The sequence below is a fragment of the Prinia subflava genome, chromosome 11, assembly GCF_021018805.1.
Source record: "Prinia subflava isolate CZ2003 ecotype Zambia chromosome 11, Cam_Psub_1.2, whole genome shotgun sequence".
NCBI classification, from domain to species: Eukaryota; Metazoa; Chordata; class Aves; order Passeriformes; family Cisticolidae; genus Prinia; species Prinia subflava.
This window is the reverse complement of record NC_086257.1, coordinates 16,696,928-16,715,361: the sequence shown is the minus strand read 5'-3', so window position 1 is coordinate 16,715,361 and position 18,434 is coordinate 16,696,928. Positions and strand designations below refer to the sequence as shown.

The following is an 18,434-nucleotide window of genomic DNA, read 5'->3' as shown; positions in this document are numbered from 1 at the left end:
ACCCAGGCTGGGCTCTGCACCCGCCTGTACCAGCCAAACACCATGTGCAGGTCATTGTGCCCACAGCAGCAGAGCTTTGCAGAACCTGAGAGTTGAGTGGCAGTGATGAAAGTTCACTCTTCTCTATTCCTGTCTGTTTGATGATGGCAAAATGCTTTATAAATGCTAATAAAGAAGTCCCTGAGGATTCTTGCTCTTTTTTGCTCTCTGATGGTGGTGGAGCAGAAATAGATGATGAATTGCCAGAGACCATGCAAGGAACAGCCTCTGAGTTGGGAGCTGACCATGGAGCTCCCACCCCACGTGTGGTGAGCTGGTGAGGGGTCCAGTGGGATCAACAGAGAACAGGACATTCCCAGAGGCAGAAAAATCTTGCAGAACATCTTGGCCAGTAATGAGGCTGCTCATTTAAGAGTACTGCATTTCAGATGAGACAGGTGAAGGACACAAAATTTAAGATGTTCAAAGCTGATCTGAGTAATTTCAAACCAGCTTCCATTAAAATTAATGGAAACATTAATGCAAAGTACACTCAGATCCTCAAGCAGGTTCTTTCCAAGCAAGATCTTTCCATTAACTTGAAAGGAAGTTGTGCCCAAATCCTCTTACATCGCTGGGAAGGTCTGAGACAGGCAAAGTCAGGTTACAAATCCATTAGGCTCCAGATTGACTGATGCATGGCCAATTGAAAGAGGTAAAAGTGCTAAGCTGTAAGAGAACCCAATTCGGGGTGACCTTGAGTGAGGAGCTGAGCACATGAAACATTCATGCGACTTGGAGTTCCTTTTATTCAATGGAGAAGAACTTGGGAGGTGTGTAGAGAGTGGAATCCATTGCCAGACTGATGTAGCTGCTCTGAACTGTGGAAAAACAACATTGAAAAAGCAGCAGGACCAAGAACAACGACAGCTGTAGCTGGAAAAATAGAACTGGGACCTTAGTTGCTCAGGAGAGGGTAAGAAGAGATAGTTCCACTCTCACCCTCTGATTTGTGAGGTCATAATTTCAATAAGGTCCATGGAATGCCCAACTCAGCCGAGTAAATGGAGAGAGGAGTGGTGCCAGTGCAAAACTGGTCTTTTACATTAACACAGAGCAATGTGTCAGGGATTTAAGACCGCGAAGATTATTTCACCAGGCCTTGTGCCTGGAGGCCTTCAGGTAGCTGTTAAAAAAGACTTGCAGGGTCTAAAACACATTCTAGAAGTGCATTTGCCCTTGAAAGAGAATTCCCTGTTCTTCTCTTGGCCCAATTTCCCAGTTAATCTCTCTTGCCTTTCAAATGTGTGCTTTATTTCTAATCTGAAGGCTTCAGCTTTCAGCCAGCAGCTCTTTATGAGAGAGCAATCCCAGCTGGCTGACAATCCACCCGCTCACTCCAGCTCACACTGCCGATGCCCTGGGGAGCAGAGGTACTTAGTGCTGCACAGACCACAGAGGTCCTGCCTGTGGCAAACTGAAACCCTGGCTCCCTCCAGGCAGACAGCACAGATCCAAGAGCAGGATGTCAAACAGGAATGGCAGGTTTATCCCCAAGCAGAGCATCCCTCATCACAGCCAGCTCCAAATACTCAGGATTCCCTTCATCACCTTCAGTCTTACCCCACTGTCTGTCCCTGAAAGCAACTCTCCATCCTTAGTTTGTACCCAAAGCACCTTCTGATAAAGCCAAAGAAGGCAGCACATCCTCTCACCCACTGCCCCAGCATTCCCTGCTTGTAACATCCCAGTGTGGCCAGCAAAACCTGCTGCTGGCAGAGAAGTCACTCTGCACCATGTCTATACATTCAACGACACAGACTAGGCCAAAACAAGGACTCCTTTCCCCTAATTGTTAAGGAAAAGATATGCCTAGAAATCCTGCTGGGAAATGGATAGCTAGGGGGTCTGGTGATTTTTCTAGCCAGATCCCAGCTCAGAAGAGGGCCTTCCTTGACACAAAATCAATCCAGCAACTTGAGTACAGGAATGATTATTCATTCTTTCTCACGTCAGATCTGTCCTCCCCCATGTCCGTAAGGGCTAATCAGACTCATCTAATTCAGGGCTGCTGAGAAACCCACATCCACAGGTTAGCAATTCTGGTCCAGATATAGCTCACTGCCTTGAGCATTAGTCAGACACATATAGACCAGGGAAATGATGCTGAAATGCTGCTGAGGGCTTTCAAACATATTGTTAAACAAATGGGTATGTAAACAGATCTCCAGGATGACACATGGAGACAGCATCTCTGACTCAATTACAAACAGCAGCTGATTTTCTCACCTACCTGACTGCCACCAAATACCCAGACACCTAACACTGACACAAGGTTTTACAGCTCCCTCCCAAGCAAACACTGCAAAAAATAAGACTACAAACTCCTTTGATTCAGTCTAGGGAGAGAAGAGAGGTCCCACACTCACTGGGATTTCAGAGCCCAGTCCTTCCTACTTCTTGTGGGTGGGAGCACACACTGACTGCCCTGAAATCCTGTTGAGGATTTAAAGAGAGGTACTGGTCACTGTGGGATAAGTCACCAAAGAAAGCTTCAAACAGTTGTTTGGAAGGGATAAGGTTACTTTCAAATCCCATCTGCCTGCTCAAGGAAAAGGTGGGTTTCTTTGATCACCTTTTCCAACTGCATCCCCCTCATTGCCCTGATACTCCAAGGATTTGGCATTTACTATTTCTACAGCTCTGATGCACTGGAAACCTATTATTATGCAGCAGGGTGGCAGGAGGAGATACGTCTGTGTCAAGAAAAGCAGCTATGTAGAACCCAGGCAGAGCCTTTTGCAATAGTTCTTTAAACCCAGCTAGGAACGGCCATAGGGGCCCCTCTGGAAGGAAAGAACAACTCTCTGCTCCTCAAAGCCTCAAGTGACAAAGGCTGTTTTGCAGCTTATGTCCTGACAGCCTTTGGAGCTGCAAGACAACCAAGCTCATGCCTTAGGCAGGAAGGATTACATATCTTTCAAAGTTTTAAAGGTCAACGTCCAGACTTATTCTCCTGGACAATTTACCCTTCACTGAACCAATGCCAAAACTAGGAGGACTGGTTTATCTCTATGTACAGTGACAGAATAATTCACCAGCCTTGCTGGCCAACTCCAACGCTCACCCTTTGGCAGGTGAAAGGTGCACTTGGCAGGTGAAGAGTACTTGTATAAAGTTTAGTGTCAACAGTGAAACAAAAACCAACACATGATATCAAAATAAAAATTCCAATGTGCTATCTTCTCTTTTTTTTTCCTGGCAATTGCATTAATTTTATTTTGTTCTGAGACCTAAATAAAGCATTTCACAAGTTTCAGGTGAATAACTGCTGCAAGAAAGCATCTGTCCAAGCCTGTGATGTCAAGGGACATTTACATGGATTTCCCCCATGAAATCCCAGTCTACCAGACAGGACAAACAGGAGAAGATGCCACTTTAAGAGACTTCCCTAGCCTTGCAGGTGGGAGTGGGGCAGAGCATGATCACTAACTGGGAAATCAGATGCCATCAGGGGAGTTCCTTTACACCAACAGAAGCAGTGCTGCTTTGCTGAGATGTGTACCATGAAACAACCATGTAATAAGGCAGGTCAGGCACCCAGGGACTGTAGGAGCTGTGCAGCAGCTCCTTGTGTAAACAACCCACTCTGCAAGCCTCAGTTTCTCAAAAGGAACAGAACATCTTATGGTAAACCTGCCAGCTCATTGCAGAACAACCAGTCCATGCTAAAGTCCAACACATGAGCTGCACACCTGGGAAGTATCTCTGAAAGCAAATCAGCAGCTGTGTCAGCTGCTTTACATATTTTCTTCCTAACACTGCCAGTCAACAGCTCTTCTAGCAAAAAAGAATAAACTCCAAACAATTCTGCTTTGCTCTTTTTCGGAAAAACAAACCACCCAAACTCTCTTTACACCAAAACTGCTGCAGTCCTGAATGGGAGCAATAAATGGAGTGAGCTAATGTGATAGTGACAACCCATTCAAACAATTCCAGCATAATTATAGGTTGGCTCTCTTGATGTAACATTGGGTACATCACTGTAGATATTACATTCACCTTATGAAAAGACTGCACAGAGGAGCTCGCTTGGTAACCCAAACAGCATTATGTATCATGAGCCTGTCAGCATCAGGAGTGCATGCACCCTGACATTTGAAGCCCTGGTGTTTTAAGTGATAATCCAATGTACCAGACATCACTGATCTCTATATAAAAGGGGGCACCGCTTTTCCTTTCAACTGGAGCTGTTTTTCACTTCTCATTCTGAAGAGTTGTGTGGTGCTGCCCGCAAGTGGCTACACTGCACAGCAGCTTGATCTGCAGCACTCTGGGTCCCCAGAGAGAAAAAGTGATCAATACTCCAAAGCTGCTTTTGTAAGAGGTCTCTGAGTGCTTCCATGCAAGATGCTGCTCCTTTGGGTTTTGAAATTACTCTGAAGAGAACATGAAAGCCCCCACTGCAAATTCACAATCCTGACACAAACTGCAGCTGCAGCACAGAATTAAAATGAAATTCATTGGCGAGCTCTAAGCTGGTCTATTGGCAAAGGTGGAATCTGGGATGTGGGGAAGGGACCTCAAAAACAGACCAAAACCTCACTGAGGGAGCAGGAAAAACATATTAAGAGAAGTACCAGCTGGGGACAAAAATGTGTCATGCGTGACAGGGATTTACACCTCCCAGGTGGGTCTGGGATGGCAGAGACCCCGAGCACTGCATCATCTGAGCAAGGTAGCAGTAATCAGAGAGTCTTGGGAGGGGAGACAAAGGCATTTGAAGGGTTAGACTTGCTGTGGATAGCTAGGCAGAGCCAAGGAGATTTCCAGAGAAGCACATGGATAGTGATGGTGAGTGCGGAGAACAGATTGCATTTTCTATTTCTTGGATACAGCCAAAAGACACTGGACTTCTCACAATTAATTTCTTCTATGGGGATCTCAAATTGGCTTTGGGTCTTCCTGCACACAGGCTGGAAGAAGTCCTTCATGCTGAGACATAACCTTTATGGAGCTCATCCTTCTTGCTGCCTGGCAGCCCACAGGAGCAGGACCAGTAATGCCGGGTTTCAGAGTGGGCAAGCCAGGGCTTCCCCAGCACAGCCTGTACCACATTCCTGGAGCAGGGGCTTGGTTGACTGCATGTTGTAAGACAGGATTCATGAGCCATGTGAATGAACTTGATGGTCTTCTACTGCCTGGCTGGGTTTTGCAATTGGATCCTGTGCAAGATCACAGAAATCCAGCCTGTGTTGAGTGGCAGTGAAAGAACGCCAGTCCCACTGTCAACACCTGCCATGTGCTGTGTCAACACCTGACAGGACATCTGGCAGGGCTGTCCCCTCCTTGATGTCACTGCTCTAGGGCCCTCTGAAGGTTGACAGTATGCTCCTGTTCCGAGTGTCACCCAGCAACAGTCACCATCTGTGTCACAGCACAGTGCTCCCCTGGCAGGACAGCGTCCCACAGAGCTCAGAGCACCAGCCTGGGGCTCCTCCATTACACTGACTGATCTCCATTAGGGAGAATTTCAGCAACATGGCTTGAAAATGAGAAAGCACACTGCTCCCTTCTGCCAGGGCAAGCCACTTCCTCTGGGGCCAGGAAGGACTGACAGGCTGGGAAGGAGTGGTAGCCCAGGGGATGAAAATGCCGAGGTCTGAGCAGGAGGAAGAGGAGGAGCTATGTCCCCTGGTCTCAACCCTGTGACCACAGTGACAGCGACAGCCCCACTCCTCCATACAGCTCCAAGTTGCCACTGGGACTATCAAGTGCCACTGGACATCTATCTATTATAGCAAGGGTTCAAAGGGCAGGGCAAGCAGCTGGCTGCTCAGCACCTCTTTTGCTCTCAATCCAAGGCTTCCAAGACTTCCAAGGTTCTGCTGAGTCCAGTCCACCCAAGGTACTCAGCACCCAGGGTGCAAGAGTGGAGCGGGTGAGTGCTGTGCCCTTGAATGTTCCTGCAGACAGGCAAGCAGACAACAGAAAGCTGACAGGAGCAGCAACATTTCCTTGCAAAGGTTTTATCATTTTAAAGGGAACAAATTCCAATTGATTGCCCTTGTAAGAGCCTGCATGGTACTTGCACTTCTAGCCTAAGCAATAGAATTTTTAATTGCTCTGATAATTACACTTCCAGCAATGCTGCAGTCCTTTGTTCTCCAAGTGGGAGACCAATATCCGCTGTTCTCCGGTGGCCCCGTCTGGCTGCAGCTTGGAACAGCATTTGCCACTTGGAGGGGAAGGGACATTCCTTCAGTGACCAGGGTGACACCAAGCCTCGACATGCACAGCCTGGCTGGTGCAGATCTCTGGGGCACCGGGGGCACCCCCCAGGTTGGAATGGGCTTCTGCCAGCCAGAATCACTTCAGGTTCCTCCTGTTAAAGCTGCTGCTTAAGAGCTTCACACACCTGCACGCCTGCTGTAAATCTTTGCCTGGAGCAGGTCCCAGGTCTGATGCTTTGCTGAGGGCACTGAGCTCTGGGGTGCACATTTCCAGTCTTTCTCATGCATGAGCTTGCAGTGTGTCACCAGTATTTCTTCTCTGCTATAAATGGTTTCAAAATACAATGTAGACACCAAGGTTATGTTGCTTTAGCTTCTGGCTACATCTTTAGGAGACAGAAGAGCTGTAACCCTCTGAGTCCTGATAGGTACTGTCAAAGCCGGACTACACTTGGGAGAACACAAGCCCTACAAGTTACCCTGGAAAATTACTGTAAGGAAAATCTTATGTGACAAGTGCCATGTTACTGTATGGACATCAGATTAACCCTAAGACAGGCCCAGTGCTTGAGAAGAACACTCTCTGCTTGGCTGAGCAGGAGCCACGTCTGGCGCTTTCCAACACTATTCAAATTTAAAGTTCTTGTTGCTAACAAAGCCGCAGCACAGCTCCTCCAAAATCACCCAGGGTACAACCAGGACCAAGCACGTGTTCAGCTCAAGGGCATTTTACCTGCAAGAATGTGTCAGCTGTAGCACAGACCTTCACGCTTCAGTTCACCAGCCAAGGGCTGTCGGAAGCGCTGGGCTGCACTCACAGGGTTTGGGGGGATAAACGTGTGTGCAAACATAGCAAGGCTCTCCCTGGGAAATGAGATCCTGCTCTCCCCAGGTTGGACAAGCAAGCTATGAAATACAAAGTACGGAGGACTGCATGGAGGTGTAATTGCAGTTTGGATGTGTCAGGCAAATCCACCCAAAGTCTGGATTTATTTGCAATTGCACTCATCCTGCCCACAATGTATTTTTTCAAGCCATGATCCTGGCTGGCATGGCCCAGGTGGCTCAGCTCCCATGCTTGCCAGAAACACAGGACACACACATACATCTCTCAGTCAACAGCTGTTAACATGACACACACTGGGCTTCTCACAGCTAACAGCAAGGTTTCCAAGAGGAACTGCTACTGGCCTTAGCACTTAAACAAAATAGTTCTACTCATGTCCCTGGAGCTTCCTCAAACAATGGCAGAAAACACCCACTGGAGCCTGGGGAGAGGAGGGTCTGTGGCAGAAAAACCACAGCTGCTGATTTTTGAGATATACACCACACAATTAGAAACACTGGTCTATAAACATCCTTAACAAAGCCCAGCAGGTCTAGGGGGTTTCTTTTCCTCACTGTCCATTGTGTGCCACTGCCTTTAAAACCCTTAAAAAACAAATGCTCTTCCCTTGTTGATTTTGTGCTTTGGTGCTGAGCTGCACGTTGCCCTGTGAGCTTGGTGGTGCTGGAGGTGCCAGCTCTGCTCATGCAAGGCTCTGGGGCAGGGATACCTGGGATGGGACCATGTACCACGTGCTAATCACCCACCCACAGCCACAAATAATCTCCCTTCTTGTTTAAATATTAAGATTTCTCAGCTAAGACACTGCTCTGTGCATTTGCAGATGTCCTTCTTCCTTGCTGGGATTGTTCTTGTTGGAGTTTCTGAGCAGATCTAATTACAGACTGTTCTGTTCATTGACAATTTCATATACTCTGGTTTTTTAGGTTAACTTGAATAACTGGCAAGAAGCAGAACTACATGGGTGGAGTAACAGGCCATGGATTTATGACATGCTGGTATTCAGGGCGAACACAGAAATATCCTGAACTCTGCTGCTGCTGTCAATTTGATAATGAGAATGTGATTTGAAATAAAAACATCTTGGGTGCCAATTCACTACAGCAGCTAGTAAAAATAGGCAGAATACCTAGAAATAGAGAACTCTGTGCTCCAAACACATCTAAAGCTTGAATATCATATAGTATTTTACAAAAACAGAGCACGTGGCTGCACTAGGGCTATGGTACCGTAAAGGCCACTCAGTGAACCCAGCCATGAGCTTCAGCAGAGAGAATGGGCTGCTGTGTGGGTCTAGCTAAAGGGCTCTGCTTTCAATTCCTCTGCAGCCTTTGGGTGCTTTCCCCCAGGCCATGCTCCCAGAGTCACCACAGCACCAACTGTGCAGGGTGTGAGTTGCAAACACCCCTGGGAAAAGCCTGGGTGAGCTCTGTCAGAGCCTGAGGTACTCAAGAAGAGGCCTTTTAGACAAATAAAACCAGCTTTTAAAAGCCAGAGGAAAAAAAAGGGGGCTGCAGGGCCTTGTGCATTTTAAAGAATCTGGCCTTTACAGGAGCTGTTCCCAGTTTCAGGTCAAGCCTGAGGCCTTCTTTAATCTACTTTTAAGTGCTACAAGCAGTTGTGATCCCTTTTTCAGAAGGCAGGGCAGTCTCCTTTCATTGCCCCTTCCCGTGTTTGCTGTGTGTAATCTCCCACAGCACTTACCTGTTGCTGTCCCGGTACTGATAGATGTAACAGCCCTGAGGCATCCCACTCTCCTGGTCCAAGGTAAACGAGAGCTTCATCTGCACAGAGGAGAAGGGGTGTGGACAATGAAAAGAGAGAGAGAAAAAAAAAAAGCAACATTTTAGGGACTTGGTCATTATAGCAACTTTAAGGCTTGTGGGAGAAAGCTTAACTCACCAAGGCTGACACGCAAACACCATGGCCTGGAACATAGTGTGGGGTTCCAAACCTCAGGGAAAAGTCACATGCATTGCAGAAACCTCTTGCTTTTTCCACCCTTTGTTACTATAAAGTGTTCGTGGTTCCTCTGAAATGCACGGGTCGTAACAGCTCACCCCTCCAAACCCACCCACACACACCACCCCTCACCAAAGCGATTGCGGTTCCCCTCAGACACTAAAGAAATGAGTTTCTCCATCGGCAGCTGTGGTTCCCACGAGTCTTTCTCTGAAAACTTTCCCGGCTCCATCTCGTTCCTCCAGTGCATTAGAACAGAGGAGAAACCACAGAGGGAAAGGTGACAGATTTTTCCTTCTGTGCAGAGTTATTAAAGAGCTGTTAGAAGGGTTTGCAGTTTGGATCCGCCTTCGGCAGCAGGCTATGATGGGACCTGGAAGCTGCTTTTGTTGCAGCTCCAGGAAGGCATTCAGCAAGGGTTTTTGGATTTCAAACACAGCTTGTTTTATTAAGGGGGAAAAATTAATCCTCTTTCAACAAGCAACAGAATGGTTCTGTGGGGAGACTTTTTTGCTGGAAATATCTTCAGCGATTTTATACACTGAACTGCCTAGAAAACAGCACAGAACTGAGTTCAGCAACAGCCCTGCACATCCAAGCAGCTCCTCACTGCCCTGGGGAAGGCTGCTGGCCCCCAGCTCTGTGTCCCACCAGTTCTCACAGCCATGAGGTGCAACCTCTGTGCCCAGCTAAAGAGCTGCAGACCCTGACCAGGAGCCAGCAGGGAGGGTAAGAGCAGCAGTGTCTTTTAGAGGAGGTAGCTGCCAGTCTTCATGCAGTTTTTTGGGGTCACAGAGATTACCATCAGCAGGGCTGTTGCTGGTGCTGGATTGTGCAGGACTCTTGAAATGGTCTGGGAAGATCACTACAAGGGGTAAAAGTCAAAGGAGGTTTGTTATGATGAGCCTGACCTTTTTAAGCAAGGAAAGGAGGAGAGAGCAGTGTCGAGCTACTGCACTTGATCAGACTCCTCTCCTCTGAGCTCCAAGAAAATTGCTAACTCAAATTAATGGCTTACTCAGGAACGAACACAGAATTAAAACATCTTTCTCCTGTAGGCTGTAAAAGAAACCCTGTGTGCTGAATCACTAGATGATACACTGATTTTCCCTTCCCTAAAGAGTAGCAAAGTCACCCATCGTGCTCTCACTGATCCAAATAAAACTGCATGCCATGAAATCATCAAAAAATTCACCACCTTGAATAGTGAGTTAAGTACTAGGCTGGGGCCAAACTCAGCCGAGCTCCCTTGACTTCTACACCCCTACCAGTGTAAGCCATTCTGAAACACAAACTCATGCAACACATAACATGAGTGTCCTTGGTACACAAATCACAGTTCCTACCACTGTCAAGACAGTGACCTCTTAATACTCTCCACAGCTCCTCTTCTTGCACCAGCTTAGCAGATCACTCAGATCCACTTTGGAGAGCAGTGTGCATGGCAGGGCTGGCTGGGATGTTTCTTCTGGCCAAGATCCATAAAGCCTGGCTGTGGATCCAGCCTCTCCAGGTGCTATGATGGCACATGGCAGCAACCACATGGGAGCAGAGGGTCAGCAGGAAACAAAGGAACCTCCCCAAGCAGACAAGCAATCACCCTGCTGGCCATATGTGCTCCATAAGCAGAGTCCTCCCATGTGAGCTGCTCTGGTTTGGGAACTGAAGGAGGAACTGGGAACTGCTTAAAGCCATTTTTTCTGGGCCAAAGCTTTCCTTTTTTCCAAAGCTTTCCTGCTAGACTATCAGGAAGCATCTCTGAGGCCAAAGGGGCAGCAATTATCACAGATACAGATCCACCAGATCCTTTTCTTTGTGGAAAAGGCACTGCACCACAGAATCAGTGGAGACAAAGCACAAAAGAAAGCGCAAAATTTGGCAAAATTGTGGCTTTGGCAACTTGCAACAATAATTTTGATTAGGACAAATTCAGGAGTGCTTGAACCTCTTGTTTGCAGCTCTCAGCTAAGTGGGCTTTGGGGTTGCACTAACTGAGCATCTCTGGTTATAGCTAACCTGGGCTCTGGGTGCCCAGCACAGCTCAAGGGTGGAACCACCTCTGTGCAAGGACACAAGTCCAGGAGGAGGGAAGAAAGGAAAAAAGGAAGGAAAAAGGCTGGGAAGGAAAACAGCCTTGTTTTGGCAGGCTGCCAGGGAAAGCCCTGGGGCAATCAGGAAAGTGACCTTTCCACTATCTGGGGGGATGAGGTCCCATGGAACCTGCCTACCCCAAAAGGAAAGATCACAGTTCCCAGAGATAACGGGTTTTCAACTTTCTGTTATTTTAATCCTTCTTTGTCTGCTCCTGGTATTCCAGACAAATAAAACACACCCGGCTTGGCACGCTCAGCCATCTCTGCATCATCTACCAGTGCCAGCAAGGCCTGGATAATGGGGACTATACAGGGCTTGACCATCTGGGTCAATGCTGCCAGGCAAGAGGACGTTGCCATCACCCACGGTGACAAGAGGGCCACACTCAGGGAAAGGTCAGGGTCAGGCTGTCACATAGAGAGATGTGTAACTAAAGGTCTGTCCCAGCAACCAAAGCTCAAGGCAGCTGTGCTGTCACTGATTCACAAGCCATGCTCTTCTGCAGATCTGCCCTGCTCATGCACTGTCATGGTCAGCCAGGAGGGGGAAGAGGGGACCTGTGCTTGTCACCAGGAGTCCTTACAGACCCCAGATGAACAGTCAAGCTCTGACTGTGCAGCTAGCAGCAACAGTCCAGCTGCCTTTGCTCCTTCAGTGGCATTTGGCCTCTGCAGAGAGCACAAAGCCCTCAGGCAAAACTCATCACAGGGTGGAAAGAGAGCAGGTAAGGCAGCTAGGGAAGGGAGCTGTGCAGGGAGCATAATGGGAATGCACAGACTGTAAGCTTCTTACTAAGCTTCACAAGGCTGTCCACACCCACTCAACATCTTGCCAGTTGGGTCCTCTCTGCCACTGGAGCCTCAGGAGAGCTTCACTGACCAGACTCTGTCATTTCTACACTGCCCTGCTCACTGCAAAGGCACTTGTGCTTCCCAGCGCCCCAGTGCTTTGGAAGGTTAGCACAGACTTTTTCTCTCATGCTACAGCTGATCTATGAAGTGCCTGCAGTCAAAGACTTCCAAAAACAGAACTCAGATGTCCTTTCCCAGCTCTCTGCACCCCTACAATGCTGCTCCTCTCTGGTCCTATCTTCTCCAGCAGATGCCCTTTCCTTTTGCCTTCATTCACTACACACAAACTTCTGGTTACTTCTGAATCACAGAAGCTGCAGGGCGAGGCTGGGACAGATGTCAGAAGCTGATCAACCACTTCATCATTCTTCTTTCTATCTGACTTCTGCTGCAGCAATGTCACAAGACATCCAGAACCTCCTGCATACACAAAGTCCTACAAAACTAGCAGTCTTTTGCAATCACCCCTCTGGCACAGCTTTAACTCTTAACCAATTTGACAACATTGCTCCAACACCACATTGCTGCTTTGAAGTTCCTTTTTGTGTGTGTCAGTGTTCATTGTCAGAAGGAGCTTGCTGTAAAGCCAGCAAATAAGCTAATACCACAGCACAGGGAAAAGCACTGCTCCCAAAAACACTGCATTTTATACCTGCAGGGGCAATGGGCAACCTAAGTTTCTTAGAGAAATGCAAGTGCAGGGTGACCCCCATCACAAGGGAGGTTCATCAGATCAAGGGATCTTCACCATTAAACATATGAAATCATTTCATTTTACAAGACTCTGCTGGGCTTCCCTGGGAGGGGAGGGGGAGAGGAAATTTCCCAGCCCTGAACTGCGGTGTGATTTGGCTTGCACTGCCCCCTTCGGTTGTGCAGCCCTGGAGCTCACAGGCTAATAAAGATCCTTTTCCACCTCAGTGGCTCTGCACATAAAGAAGCGTTCAGCATGGTGTGTGCATGAGCTCAATGGGAACAGGAGCTGGAACGCAGCCATGCTGAGAACAGAGTGCTGCCTACCAGGAGAGCCCCATCAATAATTGAGATGTCAGAGGCGCAGGGAGGTGTGTGAATAAGAGCTGTCAAAAGGAGTAATTTGGATCTCTTTGGATACAGTGATAGATAGGCTCACTCATCACCAGGCACAACTGCAATACACCCGAACAGAAGAAGAGCAGAGCACTGAAATTCAAAGGGGATGGGGCAGATTGTTTGATGGGCAGGATGCTGTTGACTCCATTTCATTTAAGCCACCAAGCAGGTGTGTACACTATCCTGTGACTGGTCAATGGAGCAAGAGAATGTACTCAGCACACAGAAGCCCTCACAGATCCTTGGTGAGGTTTGGTGGCACATACTGCAAGCTCAAGGTGAAGGCAATGCCCTCTCATTGAGGAAAGTCACCTCAAGGAAAGTCATCTCCTGAGCCCACAGCCCACAGAGGGCTGTGTGCACATAACACTTGTTTGTACAATTACTCCACTCTTTGGGTTAGTAACATACTCCCACTCTCTATTCCTACATCCTCAAATCCAGCAGAGGATTCAGCTGGCTGGCAGCATGATGCTTGTTGTTCCCCCATCTGCCAGACACTGACACGCTTCATCTGCACCCAAAGCTCCCATCCCACCCTCAGCAGAGGTGAGCAGACACCAAACCAGTGCACAGATATGAGACACCAGTGAAGCAGAAGAAGCAGCTGCCCCTCAGTGCAGAGCGGACCCCATGCCCCACTCAGGCAGACCGGCCTTGGTGGGGGTGTTAGGGAAGCTCCCTACATCTTGAGTCTTCTTCCACCAAGGCTAAAGAGAGATTTTCAGAAAGAGTGAACAGTGCTTCACATTGTCAAAGACCTCCAGACTTGCCTGGGTTTCAGTGCAGCCAGCAGCCACAATCATTTTAAAGAAGGCTTTAGACCTGCAGCAGTTCGGGGCTCGGTCATGCGATAAAGCCCGGTAGCTCCAACAAGGAAAGAGCATGAGGAGCACTCTTCTGGCTGCTGAAACGCTGCCAGCCCCTATATTGACCTGACTGGGCAAATTCTGCATGCCCCTTGAGTAAATGGCTTGGCTTGGATCCTCTGTTCCCAGCCTTGGCTCTGAGCACCGAACCTTTGTCATGAGATGAAAAGTTTTCTCTACACATGCACTGTGTCAGAGAGGTATTATCGGTTCAGCCGAGGAACCAGGTCACAGACTTGAGCTGTCCCAGTTGTAGGGCGATGTAAGGGCAGCCTTGGTTGGAACAAGGTAATTCCACTGATGTGGGGGGTATTCAAGCAGAAAGAGTTCACCCAGGGCAAGGAGGCAAGGCAGAATATGAACCTCCAGGACAACAATCAGGGAATTGGATCTTAAGATCACACTGAAAACAGTCTCCTGAAAGGCAGGGCTTCTTTTTCACCCTGGGCACTTAATCAGTTTTAACCCCATTTGCATGGAAGTCCTAAAAGACTGGTATCTGCTCTGGGTTGGAATAAAGGCTCCCCTCTCTAGCAAGCTCTAGAAAGCTTTTTAAGAATAAACTTAGTCATCGAGCAGGTTTTTATGCCCCGCCCAAACTTCGGTTTTGACCCGAAAAAGAAATAGTCCTGAAGTCCTGACACTCACTTTTAAAACCACAAAAAACGAGCCATGCTCCAGTAACGTAATCACAGGGTTTTCTGGCACCTCACCCCTTAAAAATACATCCATCTGCCTCCACGCAGGCCATCAAACTCAATCTTGTTCACAATGGATTTCCCAATTCCTGCGTGCTGGAAGCACTGCAGCGGTGCTGGCTGTGCTGGCTGGATGAGCCCTTACAGCAGCACAGGCTGCAAACCTCACAGCTGTGTTTTCACTTAAAGAAGCTGCTCTGGAGACCAAAGCACTTCTTCCATGAGCTTTTCTATTTGTGCTGCAGCTCAAAATTGCTGGAGAAAGACCCTGGGTAGTGGATGAAGAACATGTGGTAAGGACAGGATGGGGGTAATAAAGGACAAACCGAAAGTCCTACAGTGGAAAAAAGAGGAAAGACAAGGAAACTTGCTACCAGCTCAACAAGTTACCTCTCACAATTGGTTGGAGCAGCCCTTTCATTTTGGCTTTGTAGACAGCAAACGTTTGGCCAGTCTCAGAACCTGATTATGGGACTGCTGTTGCTACTGGTTGGAAGTTGTGAATAAAACTGGTACATCACACTTACTGCCTTCTCAGTGAGGCTCCTGCTCCCCATCCCTAACAACACAATTTCCAGGTGAAGGTTTAAATTCTCTAGGAGGTTCCTGAAGCTGTCCCTGCTGCCTCATGCCCTCAGCACATTAGCCAGCAAACTGCCTCCATTAACAGGCTACAAGATCCATGCATGTGGCTAAGGACAATGTCAAATCAAACCCCAGTCCAGCCTAGGAGGAGCTGAAACACATTTGGGGTATTACTCTGGTCTGAATCCCTCTGCTTATTTTATTTTAAAATCCTGTCATTTACATAGCTGCTGCCTGCATTATACAGCTGCATAAAACATGGGAAAAGCCAGTGAATTACTGACACAGCAGATGGAAGAGAGAAGATAGTTCTTCCCCCTTAAATTAATCTGGAAACCCAAAGGTTCCCAGCCTGGGACCCAAAGCCACAATAAGCTATTACTAAATTATCCCACAGGTTGCAACAGCTCTTGCTCTCCAAACATCAGTCCTGGGATGCAATGAGGGAGTCTCCCTGTCACAAAGTGAAGTCACCAGCACATATTCCCTGGCACATAAGAGGGCTGCCCTATTGATAGCTAGTGGCCCCCAAAACCTCTGCTATGGGTGGCAGGAAGAACTGTGGCTGGATCCTTTGCAGAGGCAGGCAGATGCTGTCACCAAAATGACAAGCTGACATCACACCCTTGGCTTCTTTGTCACAGCTGCAAGTCAAAGCTGAAGAGCCTTTCTAGAAAGACAGGGCACAAGACAACTTTCACCACTTGGCAAAAAAAAAACCAGCTTCAAATGAGTTTATTTTTAAGCATTCACACTTGCCTGCATCAGAGGTTTCAGACGCAATCCACAAAGAAATGGATCCAGATTTATTTAGAAAGAAGAGCTGAATACTTCCGTTCATTTTATAAACTGGATGAGCTCATTCTCTACATGCACGATTAGGAAACCACATAACTAAAATACAGATTATACAATTGTGAAGAGTTCAAATTTGTGGATTAAAAATACCTTCTTCAGAAGCTAACAAATTGTGACACTGCACTGCGTGCCCATGACCACTAGGGAACTGTCAGTGAAGTTAAAGTATTTTCTACACATACACCAACTTGAAAATAGAAGCAAAACATCCCTAGGAAATGCCACATTAAAAAAATGTGACACTAACAAGACACATGCCAAGTTTCACTGCTTGGCTGTTTCATTTTCTGTTACTCAGAGCTTGTTTCCCAGCCTCCCTTTAAAGCATTCCCAGCTCTTTTGTGTCTCCCAATCCCAGCCACACTCTGACAAAAGTCAGTTTCACTGATTTCACCTTGTGCAGTAACAAAACCCTCACAAGCTGGGCTTTGCCAGCCTCAATTGAGACAAGAGATTTTGGGCTGCAGAAAATTCTTGCATTTTGAAAACTGATGATGACTACAGGCTTAGCACGAAACAGTTAACAGGGGGCAACTTCATCCTGCCCAGCCCAAACAGTCTCTTCTTTACTTGAGAGATATGGAAATTCATTTGGGAAAGCAGGAATTTGGGAGAGGAGGATGATCAAGACTCTAGGAAGAAGGTAGATTGCAATCAGGAATTTAAAACAACCCCAGAGACTCCTGGGGAGGTAAGACTGCCCCTTCTCAAACAATTAAGAGTTGATGGCAAGTGAAGTTCCCTATCCATGAAGAAGCTGATGGCTGGAGGGCAGCACTCAGATCTCATATACATATCAGAGGGTTAAAATTCCCTAGGAGAGATCAGAGACCGACAGCCAGAGGCCAGGGAGCAGCACAGGGACCTGTAACTGGTGCGAACAGAACAGGCAAGACCTGGGTCTGCTTTGTGAGAAGAGAGGTGGGAAATGGAGCTGCTGACACTACAGCTCCAAAGCCCACAGGCACCTGCAGTTGGTGCAGAGCCTAGAGAAGGAGAGAATGACACCAGCAACACCCCCTGGTACTCAGGACTGACACAGATCCTGGGCCTCAGAATCCCTGGCTCATCCACCAGGGGCTGGCTGAGCAACAAATACATCCACTGCTCTGAAAATCCTGGAGCAAACAGACCAACTAGGTGAGTTAAAGTAACTACATGAAATAAAGGAAATATTTCTCGCCATTAACAAGGAAAGGAACTTTGGGGCTACAGCTGACATAAAATTTCCCCTAAGCTGACCAGTGCCAGCAGCCAAAGAAAGGACATTTCTGTGCAGCCACGGCACCTGTGGCACCAGTCACAGTCAGGACCTCAGGGGTCTGTGGGACCAACACCAGCTTTGTCATAGGCTGGGTGGTGTGGAAGCCCATATGTATGCTACCTTGATCTGACAGACAAAAACAAAGCCTGATCAGAAGAGATCCCTACAGCATTTCTGTCCCAAAATGGTATATGAGAGCTTGAAAGAAAAGCAATTGGTGTGTTCTGTGTTCTACATTTGCTTTGGGTGAAACATGACGCAGCCAAGTAGAAACCCTCTCTAAACTCGCTGCTTGATATGCTGTTATGAGAGGGTACTACAAGGTAACAGGTTATTATCCCAAACTGCTCATTATTTCAGATACCTGACAGCCATGCCTGAAAACAGGTCTTAACTTACTGACCCCAGGTTTAAGCAGCCTGAAGTTTAACTTCATGCTTGGCCCTGCTGTTTTGCAAGAGCCTGTGGTCAGTAGAGAACAGCGTTGCAGAAGTCAGCAGCTCCCAAAGAGGGGTCAGATCCAGCCCCTGATGGATGCTCAGCCCTGCTAAGGCACCACAAGGGAACCACTGCAGTGCCTCAGGCAGTTTCTGGAATGGAAAACAGATCAAGAACACCAGCAACACTGGATGAGAAGTGAGGGAGAAAACATCTCTTCCCAAAGCACCACTGGCCTCTGAGAGCTGCCCCGGCCTCACGCCAGCAACAGAGCAGATGGCAGTGGTTACCTGGAGGAAGATGTGACACTGTGCTGTCTCCAAATGGCTCAAGTCACAGGGAGAGGCAAGGTAAGAGCTGTGGGTGCAGATGTGTCTGGGTAGGTGGCAGGAGGAAGAAAGGTTTGGTGTCTTTTACTGAACCTGACTATAGAAGAACTTTCCCTCACCCCACGAGCCCTGGAGGATGCTGAAACATGTTTTACAAATCAGCCTATTTTGTGTCTTCCCTATGACTATTTTGTGCCTTCCTGTAATGTGCCCAGTCTTTTGTCATTGCTGTTGGGAGGATACAAGGAACTGAGGGCAGATCAAACACAGCAAATCCTATTTTCTTAAGTTTGTTAATGCAAACTGCTTCCCCTGCTAAGCCACTAATGGAGCTG

At 47.7% G+C, this 18,434-nt stretch overlaps 1 protein-coding gene across 1 annotated transcript in view; it reads right to left on the bottom strand.

Moving 5' to 3' along the window:
* DIS3L2 (DIS3 like 3'-5' exoribonuclease 2) overlaps positions 1 to 18,434 on the bottom strand; it is a 180,675-nt gene that overhangs the window by 28,251 nt on the left and 133,990 nt on the right. The window contains 1 exon segment of the mRNA XM_063408228.1: positions 8,764 to 8,843. Within this exon segment, the coding sequence (XP_063264298.1) occupies positions 8,764 to 8,843 (80 nt within the window).